General features: G+C 43.9%; 1 protein-coding gene across 2 annotated transcripts in view; it reads right to left on the bottom strand.

The window, feature by feature from the left end:
- Nucleotides 1-12,602: 12,602 nt before the first annotated feature.
- The window catches only part of brd1a (bromodomain containing 1a), a 30,384-nt gene continuing 24,812 nt past the window's right edge, over nt 12,603-18,174 (bottom strand). Inside the window, exons 9-13 of one of the 2 annotated variants that reach the window (XM_056277983.1) lie at nt 16,336-16,465; nt 14,874-15,007; nt 13,910-14,019; nt 13,254-13,408; nt 12,603-12,790 (exon numbers count right to left, since the gene is read on the bottom strand). In XM_056277983.1, the coding sequence (XP_056133958.1) occupies nt 12,607-12,790; nt 13,254-13,408; nt 13,910-14,019; nt 14,874-15,007; nt 16,336-16,465 (713 nt within the window). In that variant the 3' untranslated portion in view covers nt 12,603-12,606. Of the gene's footprint in view, nt 12,791-13,253; nt 13,409-13,909; nt 14,020-14,873; nt 15,008-16,335; nt 16,466-17,773; nt 18,152-18,174 lie in introns of those variants that run through there. The other variant, XM_056277984.1, reaches the window with a different exon arrangement.

The following is an 18,174-nucleotide window of genomic DNA, read 5'->3' as shown; positions in this document are numbered from 1 at the left end:
CGTATGAGCACTTGACCTTGTTGAGAGTCAGGTTCTACTCCTTCAGTCACTGAAATGTTGCCTCAAGAGCTTGATCATGGCCAGCCCTCATTCTGCCAAACACCAAAATGTCATCACTTAGGTTTATAACTCATGGGATTCCATCCAGGGCTTGTTAAATGGTATTTTGGAACACCTCTGCAGCCGAGGAAACTCTAAAACTCAGTCTTTTGTAATGTTGCAGTCCTACATGAGTGGAGAATGTTGTGATATATCACAAGGATGGCTCTAGTTCTAGCTGATGATATCCACAGTTTAAATCCAACTTTGAGAAGAACATGGCTTCATTGAGTGATTGTATCATGCCATCTACCATAAGTGTGAGATGTCTTTCTCTTTCGATAGCCTGATTTGGTATCCTCATGTCCACACAAATGCACACTGCTTTCGGGTCTTTTGGCTTTGGAACAGGAATGATTGGAGAGACCCATGGAGCTGTACCGTTCACTTTCTCAATGATGTCAGGGTCCTCTAGACCAGTGGTTCTCAACCTTTTTGGGGTCCTGGACCCCCTGCATATTTTTGATCTACCCTGAGGACCCCTCCACCTGATCTTGGGGGAGGGGGGTTGCAATTTGATAGAAACAGTAGAAACTGCATTTTAAATTGCATTATAGCATTTATTCACTCTTTGGGGCAAAAATAAGAGCTTTCAGTTGTAACTTAGATATAGTTAACAAAACAGAATTCTTATGCAGTAACTTTCAGATATATGTAACAAAACAGAATATGTATTCAGTAACTTTCAGATATATGTAACAACAGAATTTTTATGCAGTAACTTTTAACAATGCAAACGGGAGCGAGATCTCTTATTAAAATACAATAAATTACACTTGTGAAACAGATGTAATTAGAGAAAAAAGTCCTGTTACTCTTTATAGTTTAGGTAGATAAAGGTCTCAGTCACATTTGAGTAAAATAATCCTATTTCTATAAATGTCATAGGATCTTTTTTTTAAAGATATTTTATTTTCACGGACCCCTTGCAATTACACCACGGACCACTAGGGGTCCGCGGACCCCCGGTTGAGAAACACTGCTCTAGACGTTGCAATTCAGCCTCGATTTGCTTCCTCACATGAAACGGTACTCTTCTGTGAGGTTGTGCGACTGGAGGAACAGCTTTCCTCATATGTTACTTACTTGACTTGAAAGTCCTTCAATTTGCCCACCCCATGAAAAAGGTCAGCATACTCGGTGAGGAGATCATTTACTGTATTCACTTCTTTCTGGTTTGAAGTTGTTGGGGGCTGCACTGGCTGTTGTGGAGATGTGTGAAGTGCATCGGCAATTTTGATAAGTCTCCGTTAACTGGCAGTTGTAATGATCTGTGCCCTCTGGCTATGTTAACTTATAACATTAATAAAGCAAGGACGACTTCTCTCGTGCTGGGTGTTTATTCACCGACCGGATTCCGACTGACGTTGTTACGTACATCACGTGACTTTGTTGTGGCGCTACGGAAAGCCGTAAGGGACATTAGCAAATCAAATATTACTAGCAAATATTACATCTCCCTTTTTCTGAAAAGTGCTGCTTTCTCTGCAGAGATACAGACCACGTTGAGCACGTTTATAAACGAATACAATCTTAATAAGAAAGAATATGAAAATGGAACTCTTATATAACTGGACTGCAACAAAGTAGTGTAAAACATTTCCTTCCCTGTCTAAATGTGACACCGTAATAACATTTCATCTTTTTTTTTTTTTTTTTTTTTTACATTCATAAGTCAAGGATTTGTCTTGGTTTGACCGTGCGACCTGACCTCGTGGTGTAACCAGGCTGTGTGTCTGGTTGTCGCTGATTGTTCGTGTCTGGAGGTTCAGCATGCTCTTGCTGATGGGCTTGTGTGTTGTTGTTAGCGCTGGTAACAGTCTGCTGTGAAGTGTGTGTGTGCGTAGTGTGAGTGTTCACTCTGCTTTGTCGCAGGTGTTGACGGTTGCGTTGGTAGATCTGACCTTCTTTGGTTTGGATGTGGTAGCTCCTGTCTGTGTTCGCTGGTCTTTCCACAGTTGCAGGTCTCCAGGATCCATCCTCCTGCCGGAAGCGGATTGGTGTGCCTGCGGGCAGGTGGGGCAGAGGTTTGGCTGTTCGGTTGTAGTATGCCTGCTGGCGCTGTTGACATACCTCTCTCCTTTTGTGAACATCCTCCTGACTGGCGATCTGTGGCTGCAGGTGTTTTGCTGTTGATGGGAGAATGGACCGCAGCCTCCGACTCATCAGTAGCTGTGCCGGTGATTTCAGGTTGTCCACCGGTGTGTTGCGATACTCCAGTAAGCTCATGTAGGGGTCTTTGTTCTCAGCTTTGGCTTTGTCCAGGATGCGTTTGGCCGTCTGGACAGTCTTCTCGGAGAGGCCGTTGCTCTGTGGGTAGTGGGGGCTTGTGGTGGTGTGTGAGAAACCCCATGTCTGTGAGAAGTTGCGGAACTCACCAGAGCTGTAGCACGGACCGTTGTCGCTGATGATAGTCTCGGGGATTCCGTGTCGAGCCATTGCTGCTTTCAGCTTCATGATGACGGCAGATGAGGTGCAGCTGTAAAGTCTCTCTAGCTCGAAGAATCTGGAGTAGTAGTCCACAGTGACTATGAAGTCCTGTGAGTTCCATGTGAATAGGTCTGTGCCTATCACTTGCCACGGCCGCTCGGGTATGGCGTGTGACATCATTGGTTCCTTTGCATTTGCGCTGCGCCGTTCTTGGCATATGCTGCAGTCTGCTACCGCATCCTCGATCTGTTTCCCCATGCCAGGCCAGAACAGTAAGTCTCTTGCTCGGCATTTGCTTTTTTCCACGCCAAGGTGGCTGGCATGGATGCGCTGTATCATGTCCTTGCGAAGCTTTTGGGGGACAATGATTCTCTCACCTTTGAACAGGATACCGTCCATTTCTGAGATTTCTGCTCTGTGGTTCCAGTATTCCTGGATGCTGGGCGGGCACTTTTTCTTTGTGTCTGGCCAGCCAGTGAGTGTGGCTCGTCTGAGTGCGGTGAGCTGTGGATCTTGCGCTGTTTCCTGCTTGATTTCTGTGAGTCTTGTGTCGCTCACAGGGATGTTGCTGAGGACTGTGTGCACTTGGGCCTCCATCCCTTCCTGTAGGTCACTGTCGTGGTGTTCTATTGACTTGCGTGACAGTGTGTCGGCCACCGGTATGTCCTTACCGGGGCGGTGGATGATTTGGATGTCGTATTTTTGGAGCGCCAGGATCATCCGTTGCAGCCGGGGTGGTGCTGCTGCCAGTGGCTTTTTTAGTGTTGCCTCCAGAGGCTTGTGGTCTGACTCCACAATCACTTTTCGTCCATACATGTACTCGTGGAACCTCTTGCAGCCGAAGACCACAGCGTAGAGCTCCTTCTCTATCTGTGCGTAGTTTTCTTCAGTGCTGTTGAGTGACTTGGACGCATAGGCAATTGGTTTGCCATCTTGGAGCATGACAGCCCCAAGGCCACTTTTGGATGCATCCACTTGGAGTCGCAGCTCTTTCTGCGGGTCGAAATATGAGAGTACTGGACCTGGGTGCTGTGTAATGAGATTCTTCATCTCTTGGAACGCCTTGTCGTGGACTGCATCCCACACAAACTCACTGTCCTGTTTCAGAAGCTGTCTGAGGGGTGAGTTTATCTGTGAGAGGTGTGGAGCAAATCTGGCGAGGTAGTTGATCATGCCGAGGACTGTCTCCAGCTCTGCTTTGTTCTGTGGGGGTTGCATGTCCTTGACCGCCTTCACCTTGTGTGGGTCTGGTTTGATGCCTTCGTGTGAGAGCGTGTGGCCGAAGTAGCTTACCTCGGACACGCATATGTGACACTTGTCGGGGTTGAGCCTCACCCCTCGCTCCCTTGTGCGCTTCAGCATCGCTCTGAGACGCTGGTCATGTTCCTCTTTAGTCTTGCCGAACACTAGTATATCGTCCACTATGGCCGTCACACCGTCCAATCCTTCATATGTTTCATCCACGCGTCTCTGGAACTCGTCTTGAGCGGACACGATTCCGAATGGCAGTCTGAGGAAACGATACCTGCCAAACACTGTGTTAAATGTCGTCAACATTGAGGATTCAGTGCTCAGTTTGATGGCCCAATAGCCTGACCGCGCGTCTAACACGCTAAAGTACTCAGCTCCAGCAAGCTTTGTGGTGGCGTCCTCCAGCGTGGGGAGGGGGTAGTGAGGTCGTTGTATCACTTTGTTAAGAGCTCTGGGGTCTAAACACACTCTAAGTTTGCCTGTCTTTGGCTTCTCAACAATGACGAGTGCGTTCACCCATTCTGTGGGTTCTGTTACCTTACAGATTATGCCGCCTTTCTCCATGCTGTCAAGCTCGTCCCTCAGTTTGCTGCGTAGGGCGATGGGGATTCTGCGTGGCGGGCAGACGACCGGCGTTGCATCTGGTGTGACGCGGAAGGTGCACTCGCCTGGGAACTCTCCTATTCCTTGGAAAACATCTGCATACTCATCCATTATGCTCTGTGATGTGACATTGTTTTCCTCGCTCACAGCCATCACTATTTTTACCAAGTTTAGGTCACGGCATGTTTTCATTGCCATGACTGGTGGGGCGTTTGTGTCAATGACGTAAAAGTCCAGCATCATTGCATTGTCTCTGTACTTACATTTGAGTTTGCATGTGCCTTTCACGCTCAGCGCGCCTCCTCCATATTCAGTGAGTCTGTGTATTGCTGGTTTCAGTGTCACATTTTTGAACAGCGCCTGGAACAGGTTGGTGGGAATAGTATTGGCCTGTGCCCCAGTGTCTAGTTTAAACTTTACCTTCTGTGGAGGTGTGCCAATTCCAACCTCTACGTAAGCCTGCTCGTTGCTTTTTCCGTTGTTCTCTATTGAGATGCAGTCTATGTACAGCTCTGTCTGTTCTCCCACAGCGGTGCTCTCCACTGTAATGTTGTCGAAGTACAGTTCTTCCTGCTCTCTGTCAGTGGTGTACTCTTCTGGGTTCTCTCCGACGGCATGTACTGTGCCGCGGTAGTACTTTGTCTGTCCCTGGGAGCTAGACTTGCATACTTTAGCAAAATGATTGAGCTTCTTGCATTTAATGCATTGTTTACCCTTAGCTGGGCAAGTGGCTTTAGCGCCGTGTAGCCCTCCACAATAGCTACACGCCCTAGCGGCGGTGCTAACGTTACCCTCCCTTTGTCTGAAGTTAGCGTTAGCTGCTTTGGGTGCGTTCGGTTTGTAAGTCTTTCTGCCTATTGCGTGCACCGTTTCATGTGTGCTGCCCTGGCCCATAGACTTTAGCTGTTGCTTTGCTAGCTCGTGTGAGCGGGCTACATCTATGGCCTTTTCTAGCGTTAGCTCAGCTCCCTGGCTAAGTAGCTTTTCTCTCACTCTGGGTGAGTTGGTGGCAAACACGATGCGGTCCCTGACCATCTCGTCGGCATTTGGGTAGCCACAGTCTTTGACTAGGAGCTTTAGCTCAGTTACAAATCGTTCGAAGGATTCACTCTCTCCCTGCATCTTTTCATGAAATTTATATCTGGCATAAATCGGGTTTGCTTTGGGGGTGATGTACTCAGTGTACTTATCGTAGTACGTTTCTAGCTTCTTGGCTTGTTCTCCGCTGAGTGTCCAAGTGTTGTGCACATCGCGCCCTTTTTCCCCTATCCAGAGCAGGAGGTAGCTGCATTTCTCCTCTTCATTCTTCCCGCGCAGGGGGCCCGTGAACATTAGCTCCGTTGTTTGTCGAAATCGTCTCCATGCTTCAGGTAAGTTCGCCGATTCCCAGTCCATCCGTGGAGCTGGAACGCCGTACGAATCCATATTGGGTATTTAAACTCCGCTACTCTGACACCATGTAATGATCTGTGCCCTCTGGCTATGTTAACTTATAACATTAATAAAGCAAGGACGACTTCTCTCGTGCTGGGTGTTTATTCACCGACCGGATTCCGACTGACGTTGTTACGTACATCACGTGACTTTGTTGTGGCGCTACGGAAAGCCGTAAGGGACATTAGCAAATCAAATATTACTAGCAAATATTACAGCAGTGTCATAGCCAACTAAACTGCCATTAGTTCCTTGTAGCACGTGGACTGTTGCATTTGTGAACCATGACTTGGATTCCGCCAACGAGGTGAATTTTCCAATGGCAGGCAGTGGGTTGCGTGAACCATAAGAGAAGATGGGAACTGTGCATTTGGTGAGTGAAGGCGTATATCTCAATCTCTGATAAATTGATTCACAATGTTATTCACAGTTACCCCTGTATCAAGCATTGCTTTTATATTGCAGTCACCAACCTTTTAGCGTTGCATGTGGAAGATTTGCTTTTGGTCGGGAAACTGTGTAAAGACACTCCTCCGAAGACTCCGTGTCTGCATTACTTGTTACTTGGGATGTGACGCCACTGGTGCGTACATAATGCACTTGATGTCAGCCTCGGATTCCACCTTGTGGCCGTTTAGAACGACAGCGTTTTGCAAAATGTCATTGTTTTCCACAAGCGCTGAATATTTCCCCCGTGCCGGGCACAATATTCTGTCACGGTGGGGAAAGATACCAAAGCAGCTGTAACATCTTTTCTTTCCAGCTCTCCTCTCCACATCTACAGCCAGAACATCTTCCCTTGGATTTCCTTGAGCTACATTTTGTGTTTGTTCCATTCCCGATGCTTGAATCTCAGCAAGTGCCATGGTTCTATCGAGTGAGAGGAGCTCGGTCAACGTCTTCTCATCTCTGGTTTCTGACAGTTTCTGTAGCGTTTGGCGCCGCAGCTTATTACATGTGCACGTTTGAATGATCTCTCTTGTCAACATCAGGAAAGTCACAGGTTGCTGCTAATCGCCGCAGCCTTGTGATAGGAGTCAAGTGTTTCCTCTGCTAGTTGTTTAGCTTGGCTGCATTTGTAAGTCTCGTAGGCTATGTTAATTTTAGAGGCGAAGTACTCACTCAGTTTGTCTTTTGTGCATTTATAGTCATTCCCCGGTGTCGGTGAGCATATCAAAGATGTCCTGTCCACTTTCCCCTGCATAATGCAGAAGCATTGCACGTTTTCTTGTATCATCCTTTATATCTAGAGCCATTATCAAGTTTTCAAAACCCCGTAACCACTTCTTCCAATGAACAGATGAGTTGTGATCTTCATTGATATCAAAAGCAAGAATTACAGCAGTGCAGCAGCCATGTTTTTTTTTTGGGGGGGGGGTTGAATCCTCATCGCCAGTTTAAAGTTCAAAGATCAAATTACACAACAGCAATGTAATGTTTAAATTATTTTATGACTGTACTTTGCTTCCATACTTGGCAATCCCAACTATCCAAGGGATCCCACATTTCTGGGGTTTCTTCTTCTTTCTTTCAACCCACTACTGCTTACAACAAAATGAACCAAGAGCGCAAGAAGAGAAAATAAAACACCAAGTTACAACACAAGAAGCATCACATGTATTATAAGCCGTACACATTACAAATGGTATGGACATTTTACAAATAATTTTGAGACATTTCACCCTCGATACTGCTGTGGTCAAAAATCTGCAAACAAATAGGGGGGAAGTCACAAATGCCACATGGTCCCGGTAGCGTGGCAGGGATTGCTGGATGACTCCCCGTGTTACCTCCGGCTTGGTTGGGCGCCCCTACAGATACAATTGGCTGTGTCTGCGGGTAGGAAGCCAGATGTGGGTATGTGTCCTGGTCACTCGGAGCACCTGTTCGGGGGCGAGGGGGAACTGGGGAGAATAGCGTGATCCTCCCACGTGCTACGTCCTCCTGGCGAAACTTCTTACTGTCAGGTGAAAAGAAGCGGCTGGCGACTCCACATGTATCAGAGGGGACATGTAGTAGTCTGCAGCCCTCTCCGGATCGGCAGAGGGGGTGGAGCAGCGACCGGGACAGCTCGGAAGAGTGGGGTAATTGGAAGGATACAATTGGGGAGGAAAATGGGGGGGGTCTACAAAAAAAGTCATATGGCCCACAAACTGACAGGAAGCATACACAAATATGCAAAACCCATTTCACGTGTACAAATGGATTCACAAATGCGTAAATATTACTTTACATGCATTTGTTGTGGTGAAACTATTTACATTTGTAAAACCTAAAACATTTTTGTGTAATGACACGTTTACAGAGTAAGTTATGCGTATTTGCAGATCACTCTAGTTTTGTGGATATGACTTTACGCAACACAAATAAAAAAAAGAATACGTTTGTGGATAGTGAGATATTTGTGGATCATGGCACACGTCTGGATTGTCTTCTGTGGGTTACAACTATTAAAGTCCAGTAAAAACTTCCACTTTCAAGAACTATGCATGTGAAGCATACAGCACCAACATCCCTCATGTCTAATGTTTGAAGCAAGTAAGGTTGGGTTGTCATTCACCTTGAATGTAGTTGATGGGGACCCCCGCAGCCTCAGTGTCCATGAACAGCAGCAAAACCCCTTTAATCACAAGTTAAATTTACTCCAGGGAAGTTAAACTCGCTACTCAGCGAAGGATGTTCTGGGTAAATGCCTCAGTTGAAATGCCTCTAAAAGGTGGAACTGATCTACATTTCATACTATTACCTCACATGAAAAATGGACCAGAGTCAGCTCTGATAACTGGCAGCACGCCACTGTCACCAGGGGACCGAAAATGCAATTGCATTTTCCTATTCCCTACTTTGAATGGACACTTGAATTTGAATACATGTGAATTTTGCAGTCTGGTGTCAATACACAAAAATATAAGTAAATCAAAAGGATGTACAGAGTTAGTGTATTAGGGCTACTGTGTGAATACCTGAGTGGTACACCAAGCTTGAGTTTTGTGTCCTGATGTATACCATGAATATACAGACATGCTCTGATTTCTTTATGAAGAAAAGAGAGGCACACTGAATCTTTATTATATCATTGACTTTTTTTTTATTTTTTCACTTTGCTACAAAAGAAACAGTCCCAGCAAGTTTGTATGACCTGATTAAAAAAAAAAAAAGTACTACAGTAAATATACCAAAACTATCCAACGCTACCCAGGAAAAAGGAAAGAATATAAAATGAATGTCATGAAGTCTACATCTAAATTACAAAAAGGAAAGGAGAAAAAAAATACAGAGATGTTTAAAAACAAGGCAACCAAAAAGGATCCACCGTAAAAATATGCCACTTCAGCCACAATCAAATTCTCACATCTTCCCTTGAATATAAAGTAATGCGAATACTTTACAATAAGTTAACACAGGCACATACCCCTGAAACTATAGCAAAACAAAATAACAGTCAAATTCATTCTGTAAAAATACCTTTCACCTTTTCTTGTTATAAGACATCACACAGAAATCAATTGATTAAAAAAAAAATCTGGGCAGCAACTTATTTTTTTTTGGTTTCTTGAGAACACGCACTCCGTTTTCCACAACATTCGACATCCTGTATGAGCATCAGAAAATTACATATATATTCAGTCATATAAATATGTATGAACAAAAATATACTAAGACTATTTTCCCCCCGATTACAAAAAGGATTAATGCCAAATGGAAGCTTATGATTATAAACTTCAATAACTTAAAAAACAATATAAAAATCAAAAGGGAATACTTTCATCCTTTCAAGAAACATAATATTTTAGCCCTGTTCTTTAATGCTAAGGCCTTTACTCATTCTCATGGTTTTCTCCTTGACCACACAGCACTGGCAAAATACCACACCGTAGTGCCAACCATTCATCGAAGTATAAATACTAAGAAAAGTCTTGTACAGTATCCATTTTATGTCAAAACTACAAAATAAGTTAGTGTCAGGCAATTTTACAGAATATTTACAGTTTGTTAAATACAAAAACAGCTATTTTTAAGGGGACATGATTTAAGTATGGGAGCATGGGCTGGCAAAGAAAATGGAGGCTTTGGTGATTCTTGATTCACTTGGCCACACAATTTAATGGCCTCAATGCAACAAGGCAAGAAATGAAAATTTCCATCCAATGTCTTTATGCGCGCTCAATAATCCACGTAAGAAAATCACAGAGAGTTGAATATGAAAGAGACTGAAGACAGGAGACAGACAACAGCTGCCCGAGCATAAACCAGTGGTGACTCCGTATGTGGAGTCACCACACCCGTCTCAGTTGCTTTCAAACCCCAAAATACACTGCGTCAGAAATTGGTCCACCCCATAGTGTACGCTGTTAAGTGCTGGGAGGATTGCCGTGACTTGGACATTGGGGAAACCAAACACGCTGGCTAAGAGGATGGCACAACACAGGAGAGCTAAAGTATCAGGCCAGGACTCCACAGTCTACACCTATCGACAGGCCAGTGGCCACTCTTTCAAGGATGAGGATTAGGGGCTGGATGATTCACAAATCTCATGGTTCGATATGTCTCACGATTTCGATTCAGTACGATACAGTGGATGCCTTGGTAAGCAAGAGACAAAACACCATTGCAGTTACCTTATTTTTCATTTATTTTGAGAATTAGGCCCAACATTTTGGCATTATCAAGGCACGTATTCAAACATAATGCAGGTACAAAAGTTCTAACAAAGTTTTGTGCCATCTTTTCTTTTTGTGTAACACAACTGCTTTACTTTAAAACTTTAAACTTAAAAAGAAAACTACTAGAACGACCAAGGCGGTCATATTGACCGTTTTGGATTTTCAAAGTTTAATAATTTTGTGAACAATGATACAGACCTTCCATTCCCTGAATGCTCCTAAAATTGCATATATTTGCAATAAAATGAATTTTAGATCAATTGCACAAAAAAAAAGTTATAAGACCTACCTAAAACAACCATGAGCAGTCAAAATGACTGCACGTAATTTGCACATCATTGTGCGCATCATGTCACTATTTATGACGTGTGTTGGTCATGTCATTTCCTTCACAACGTTTAATTCTTTTTTTACATTTCACGTTTTATTTGTTTTTCAGGTATTTCCAACATGTCTGGGTACAGCCACCGTTTCAGATGCACCATGACTACCACTGAGGCGTTGCAGTATTTACAGGCGTTGGGACAGCATTAAATTGTTTGAATTTTTTTTTTTGGCCTTTTGTACTTTATCATTTGTGTTTATGTTCCTTAAAGAAACTCAATAAAAACTTAAATTAAAAAAAGAATAGTTTGAAAAATAGTATTGTAATGATCTCGGATGTGTAGACTCGCTAGTCCGTTGGCATCAGGTGGGACCCTGTAGTTGACTGGTTAGTGCAGTTGCTTGTGGCGTGGACGACCTGGGTTCGCATCCCGGCTGCCTCCTGAATTCGCTACAGTATTAAAGTTGTTAAAATGTTAATTTTGGTGTCAGTCATTTCCTAACAGACATACTAACATATGCAATGCATTAATATCTCAATTGGGTATTTATCTTGACAGAATATAGAGTTTAAAAACCAGCGGTCATTTTGACTGCCCATGGTCGTTTTAGGTAGGAGTGAAATCTCGGTCGTTCTAGTGACAAATGAGCTCGCGAAATGGGGAGCGTCTCGAACCGTGAAAAATATCGAACGAATCGGAATTTAATCCAGTATCGTCCCACTCCTAATGATGTGCACATCCTTGATAGGGAGGAACACTTGTTTGAACGGGGAATCAAAGAGGCCATCTATGTGAAGAGGGGACAACCATCCCTGAACCGGGGGGGGGGGGGGCTAAAAGTACACCTGTTGCCATCTTACAATGCTTTGATTGCAACTATTGCCCAGTCCTCTGAATAGTAGACACTGCCATTGAAACTCTAGTTAATAGTCACGGCAATTTGCATATGAAACCAATTGTTGTTTTTGGTTGTCATGCCGCTGTATTGTTTATAAGGGTGGGGATACTTGCGATCAGTTGAGACTGAAGAGGTCACTTAGATGAGTGATGAAACGTTTCTCTCTCAATAAGCGTTGTGTCCAGATGAACTAACTCAACTTTCTGTGATTTCCATCCAATGTTTACAGTGGCTGGTGTATCCCAGAATTCACCAGAGACCTTTACTGTTTCACAAGCCAAGTACATTTTTAAGATTATGACCTATAGCTGAACAGGGATTCCAAATGATGGCTGGCTACCTGCCAAAATGGCTGACAGAGTCCTTTAACTTAACCCCGACAGCCAAAATTAACCAGCATTTGGCTGGTATTAACATCCCACCCTCAGAGTGAGTGATAACACCCTTAGCCTGACAAGCAAGCATGACTTAAAGCTACCCAAATGTATGACATTAATCCATAACATTATGACAAGACAAGATGAACAGAAATGAAGGAGTTATGAGGTGGCAGGGGAGCAGGTGGTAAGGTACAGTGTGAGCTGTTAGGAAGAGGGGAGCAGTCTCTCGGCACTGTTAGGTGAATGGGGAAGGCAAGGATAGATGGGCACATTCAGTTAAGCAGCAGCTGTATCAGACCAGCAAATGGTTGGGGTGTGTAGGATTGGAAATGGAAGAGAAGAGTCACCACCTGTTGAAGCAGGTGGTCAGTAAACATGTTAGTCCTCTGCAGTGGCAGAAAGCGATGAAGGTAACACGTACAGAAGAGGTACAGGCTAAGCCTAAAGACAAAGCCTTGAAGAGTAACGCAAGTGTGTGCGCATGTGTGTTTGTGCAGGTGTGTAAGTGAGAGAGAGAGTCATTAGTCCACATCACTGAGGTCGCTCACTGGCTCATCCTGCACTATGCTCAGATGGTTCATGGCACGGCTGAAGGCTATCTGGACAGCCTTGCGGATGCTGGATGTACGCCCCTCCATCATCTTGATCTTATCTATGGTTTTGTCCATCCCCAGAGGGACCATCTTGGACCTAGGAAGCCATTGCCTGGGGGGGGGGGGAACAGCACCCATATAAATTCAGAGGAATATTTGTGGAAGCAGAAGCAGTGCTGCAACTACTACTTTTACTGCTATTACTACTACTAACTAGCCGAAGTTATCGATCAGAACACTAAGACCTGTTCAAAACCTTAACATGTGTTATAACAAAAATATTGTTTCTGTTGGTAACTATAGTATTTGAATATTCTGCCCTGATAGTGGGTAAAAAAAAATGCAAAGACCAATACCAATCTTGCACTAACACTGACATCTATCTTGGCATTTTATCAGTGAACAACATCAGGTGAACATTTCCAAAGCCTCTGAAGCGAGAGGTGTTTGTTACATGTCTACACTTCGTCATGCAGCCTCACAAGACTGATGATTGCTGAGAGGCAGGGTAACGAGTTTACCCTTGTAGAAAGCTCTATCAGCTTAAATCACTCTTAAAAGATGGAGGCACTCACCAGCTGCGCTTGTTGTCAAAGAACAGAACGAGGTAGAGCTTCTCTTCGGCCTTGTATTGCATCTGCTCCCCAATGCGAAGCACGTCCATGGGTGGCATGGGAATGGATACCCCGTTGTGCTGGCAGCCCACCCGCGGCATGTGCGGGTCTATGATCTACAAAGCATGAGAGGGGCAGGGAGTAAGATGCACACAAATGAATTCAAATTATGCTTTAAGTTTTTGAGGTGCAAAAGCGTTGAATAAAAAGGGGGGAATGAATGTACAAAAATACACTCTTGACAAGCGTTCAAAATGTTCACAATCACACGTGCACAGATGTATACACTGGTTTCATTTTTTATGTCAATAGAAAAATGCATTCACTTTGCATGCATTTGTCCTTTTAATGTAGTCACAATGTTTGTTTATAATGAAAGGCTGCCACCTAGTGGAAAAGCTTGTGCAGATCTCAGGGCCAATCATATCTGTCAAGTCAACTTTATTTGTATAGCCCAATATCCTCCACAAAAAAAAAAAAAAAAAAAACCATTGCATTTTAGAAGGTTGGTTCCAGATTCCAATTAACAATATTGTACACAATCTGAGAATTTAAAAAGACGGTGCTTTCAAATGAAAAGCTCTCCACTAGTGTATCTCTTCCATAAACACACTCACCAAGGCAGGGTAGGAGGGGTATCCACTACATTTGGCCCAAACTAGCTTTAGGGGTTCCAGTGCGACTGTTGAAGCACTAGCAGGCATCCAAATACTGCTGTTGCCAACCTCTACGGAAGTGGAAACAACACCAACGAGTTAGGAGCAGGTTCCCTTTGAGCACACACAAACATCCTTCCAAAGCCACACTGCTCTATAAAGCACATGACTGCTAGAAATTGAGGCAGGTAACAAAACTAATTCTTCTGCCAGACATAGTCAAGAAAGGATTTTGATGCAATTTCATGTCCCTTGAATTTTGAATACGGAGAGGCAGCACGGCATGTTGGCTGGTTACCTGCTATTGTGTCAGGTGGAGGAAAAATATTCACCAGCCACTCAATTCACAAGCACTTGCCTTGTAGAAGGCGTAAGTTCCCATTCTTCTAAGTTACACATACATTTGGGGATACACAATACTATTTTCCTCATGAGAATGCTGCATTTCAACTGCTTTACTTAAAGCTTTCCAATCCAATCCGTTGTTTTCTACATAATTAGACTCATTTAATTTGTCCGGTTTCACTAAACTAAAAATAATGCAATTAAATCAAATTTTCTCCATTCCAAAGACCTGCTGTTCTGCTATGCGTGGTCACAGCAAGACCATCAAGTCACTTTGCTCTTGATTCTGATAAATTGTAAAAACCTTTTATATTGCATGAAAGTTGTTGGGGAGGATTCCCAACACCATTACCCTATTTGATCATTTATTTGGGAGTGTAAGTTTATTGGTACAAATACAACCCAAACACTACTCCAATTAATGTTATACATACAAAAAGTAACTGCTTTGATTCAGTGTAATATTGGCATCTGTATAATACACATGCAAACCAGTAGCAAATTTTACACAAAATGTTAATAACATACACAAACACAGAGATTAATTTGACATCCACAAGATAATGGTGGTCAAACCTACCAGCGGCGATTCGGGCTGCTTTTGCAAAATTCCCATTTTCGATGCAGGCAATAAGCTCGCTCTTGTCATCCACAGTGTTCCTCCGTACCAGAGCAGGTTTCCCCTTCCCACATTTTGGAAGACTGAGAGTGGTGCTACAAACCAAAACCAGTACATCCAAAAGAGTCAACTTTGAAAGACAACTTTTAAAAGGAAACAATTATACTTGGCTTGAGTACTGAGGCTTAGTACTTGCCCACTCTTTGCAACTAAAAATAAATAGCTTTACATTGTCCATGATTTTGGCATCTCTTTGAATGGTTAAGGTTTTAAACATGAATTATGGTAGTTACCACAGTGAGCCTGGAGCAGCAGCGAGCACCAATGAACTTAAAACACCAAAAAGGTCTTAAGTTATCAAGGTGAGGTCAGGTTTAATGTTTGTTATTTACTTTAAAGAACAGGGAGCTGCCAGGGAAGAGGAAGGCCAAAGAGGAGGTTTATGGATGTGGTGACGGAAGACATACAGGTGGGCTGGTGTGACAGAGGAAGATGCAAAGACAGGAAGAAACAGAAACGGATAATCCGCTGTGGCGACCCCTAATGGCAGCAGCCAAAAGTACTAGTAGTAATAGGTTAACATTAAAGAACAGGCTCATCTTGTTTTGTGGTTTAAAACTATGCTCAGCATTTATATGATTATCCCAGCCACCATCACCATTACCTCCAATAATAACCACATCCATCATCTTAACCTTTAATTGGGAATTTATCACTTAGGACTGTACACATCAACAGATTCTAGAGGGATTGAACAGGGAATTGACCCTTCGGTAAGGCCCGCCCCCCTTAGTTACTGTTGCTAAGTCCGTCAAGCTTTAACATTATTTTACGGTTAATATAAGTAATTACTTACCTTGGAGCAGACAAAGCTTTGCTTGTTTATCTTTGAGGGGTTCAACTGGATTTGAGGACATCCACATAGCTTTATCCACAACCTACACTTTTCAGGGTTTGGATTTGGAAAGGGGGAAAAAAACGTACATCTCCTTCCAACCTCTCCAGGTAATGAGTGTCACTGTTACAAGTGCCCCACGCACAACGTTTAACCATAACTAGCTAAAAGTCCACAAAACCAGCTCGAAAAGGAAGAAAATCTGAAACTTTTGCATCGGAGTCAACGGAGCACCGCCATGAAAGTGTAGGACCTCCTGTCCTATGCTGCACTGTGACTGGCCAGTCTGCGTTTCGGGGGCATGGCTTAGCGAAGGGTCAATTGCTGAAGGATTTGACTTCTTTTCAATTTTAACATTTTATCAGAACTCAAGATCATAACTCATCCCTTTTGCTCCAGTGTTTGCAAAAAACACAAACTGTCACAGCCCATAAAGAAAAAATATATAGTCAATAATGAGATGATAGCTTATCAGTAGACTGCATACCTCGACGCCAGCTAACATATTTCCTCCATTCAGAAGCTTACCTGGTACTGCCCTGTAGGCTGCTGCAGGACGATATGGAGGACTCAGAGGCACATCGTCTCCGCGGCTTGAGGGGTCTACTGCCTTCTAGCTCCTTCTCCTCCCCGTCCTCCATGAAACCATTGGACAGGCCTGAGAGGAGATGCAGCACAGTGTAAGGAAACACATTCAAAACTGGCCAGTGGTGTGATGTGCGTTTGTGATGGCCAACCTAATGCACAAGCTATGGACAGAACCCCCCCCTTTTCTCCCCAATTATACTTGGCCAATTACCCTATTTTCTGAGCCATCCCGGTCGCTGCTCCACCCCCTCTGCCAATCTGGGGAGGGCTGCAGACTACCACATGCCTCTTCCGATACATGTGGCGTCACCAGCCACTTCTTTTCACCTGACAGTGAGGAATTTCACCAGGGGGACGTAGCATGTGGGAGGATCACACTATTCCCCCGAACAGGCACCCCGACCGACCAGAGGAGGCGATAATGCAGCGTCCAGGACACATACCCACGCCCGGCTTCCCACCCGCAGACACGGCCAATTGTGTCTGTAGGGACGCCCGACCAAGCCAGTGATAACACATGGATTCAAACTGGCGATGCCTGTGTTGGTAGGCAATGGGATAGACTGCTATGCTGCCCGCATGCCCTTAATTGTCTTTTTCTGATCATTTTATGCCACTGTTATAGTATAAATCTAATCATAGTTTAATAATACACATATACCTTATGAAGAGGAAGAGCCATTTATTAGGACTGAACATTGAACTGAACTGAACATGAATAAAAAAAATTTTTTTTTTTGCCTTTTAGACTTTGTAAAGAAAAATTACACATGGCCGATATAACATAAATAATTTAAATATACAAAGCCTATTATTGAAATATACAAAGACATTAGTGAAAATGGAAGGTACCAATAATCAAAATAAATAACGTACTATCCAAAACAGGCCATACACTTGTTAACCACAACCACAGCCAGTCATGCTTCTCACTGGTTAGGTAGATTCCGGGCAAGGAACACCAACATGTTGACCTTATCTGGGTTAAGGCAACATCTCACTGGGGTCACAATGATGCCCACTGTACTGAACATTCTCTGAGTCAGTACTTGTTGCACAAATGCACATGTACTTTCTTGCTAACTTGACCATCAAAGGGAACCTTGCTTGGTTGTCGCGCCACCACATCAGAGGATCCATCAAGAGATCCAGTGTGCCTTCCTGTAGGTACCATCTCAGTCCAGTATCAGCCCGCACTCTTTGCACAGCCTGGTTAGCAATTTGGGTTCTTCTGTTTCGCAACAGGTCGCACAGCCTCTTCTTCTTGGGTGCAGGAGACACAGATCCATCATCTTCTGCCACAACTCTGTTAGTCCCCACCTCCATCACTGTTTCCTCCTTCCTCTCTCATCTCCATCATCTCCCTTAAAAGCTGGTCTTTGGTATCATCCATGACCACTGCATCCCCGATGTTGCCCCTCTACCTTGGATCGAGGAGAGTGACCTTTCTCAGGAGCTCTTGAAGTGGCATTGCGCTGTACTTTTCATCAAGAACACAGCAAAAAATTTTCTTGATGCTTGCTGTGAGTGTGGTCTCCTTGGGGTCTGGGGATAAGAGTTCTCCATTTAGAAGGTCCAGCGTAGGCTTCACAGAGGACACAGTGACATACTTTTCTCCTGATAGAAAATCAGTAAAATCAGCCACCAGTTTCAGTGCTGCATTGGGGGATTCCAAGACAGATATACCTTGCCAGGTCGGGTTGAGGTGCACCCTCTCTACCATTGTTTGCTTGGTACCCCATCGTGTAGAGACATCCTGCAGGAAAGATAAAACATTTT

This window comes from Lampris incognitus, chromosome 3 (genome assembly GCF_029633865.1).
Source record: "Lampris incognitus isolate fLamInc1 chromosome 3, fLamInc1.hap2, whole genome shotgun sequence".
NCBI classification, from domain to species: domain Eukaryota; kingdom Metazoa; phylum Chordata; class Actinopteri; order Lampriformes; family Lampridae; genus Lampris; species Lampris incognitus.
This window is presented reverse-complemented; position numbering and strand designations above follow the sequence as displayed.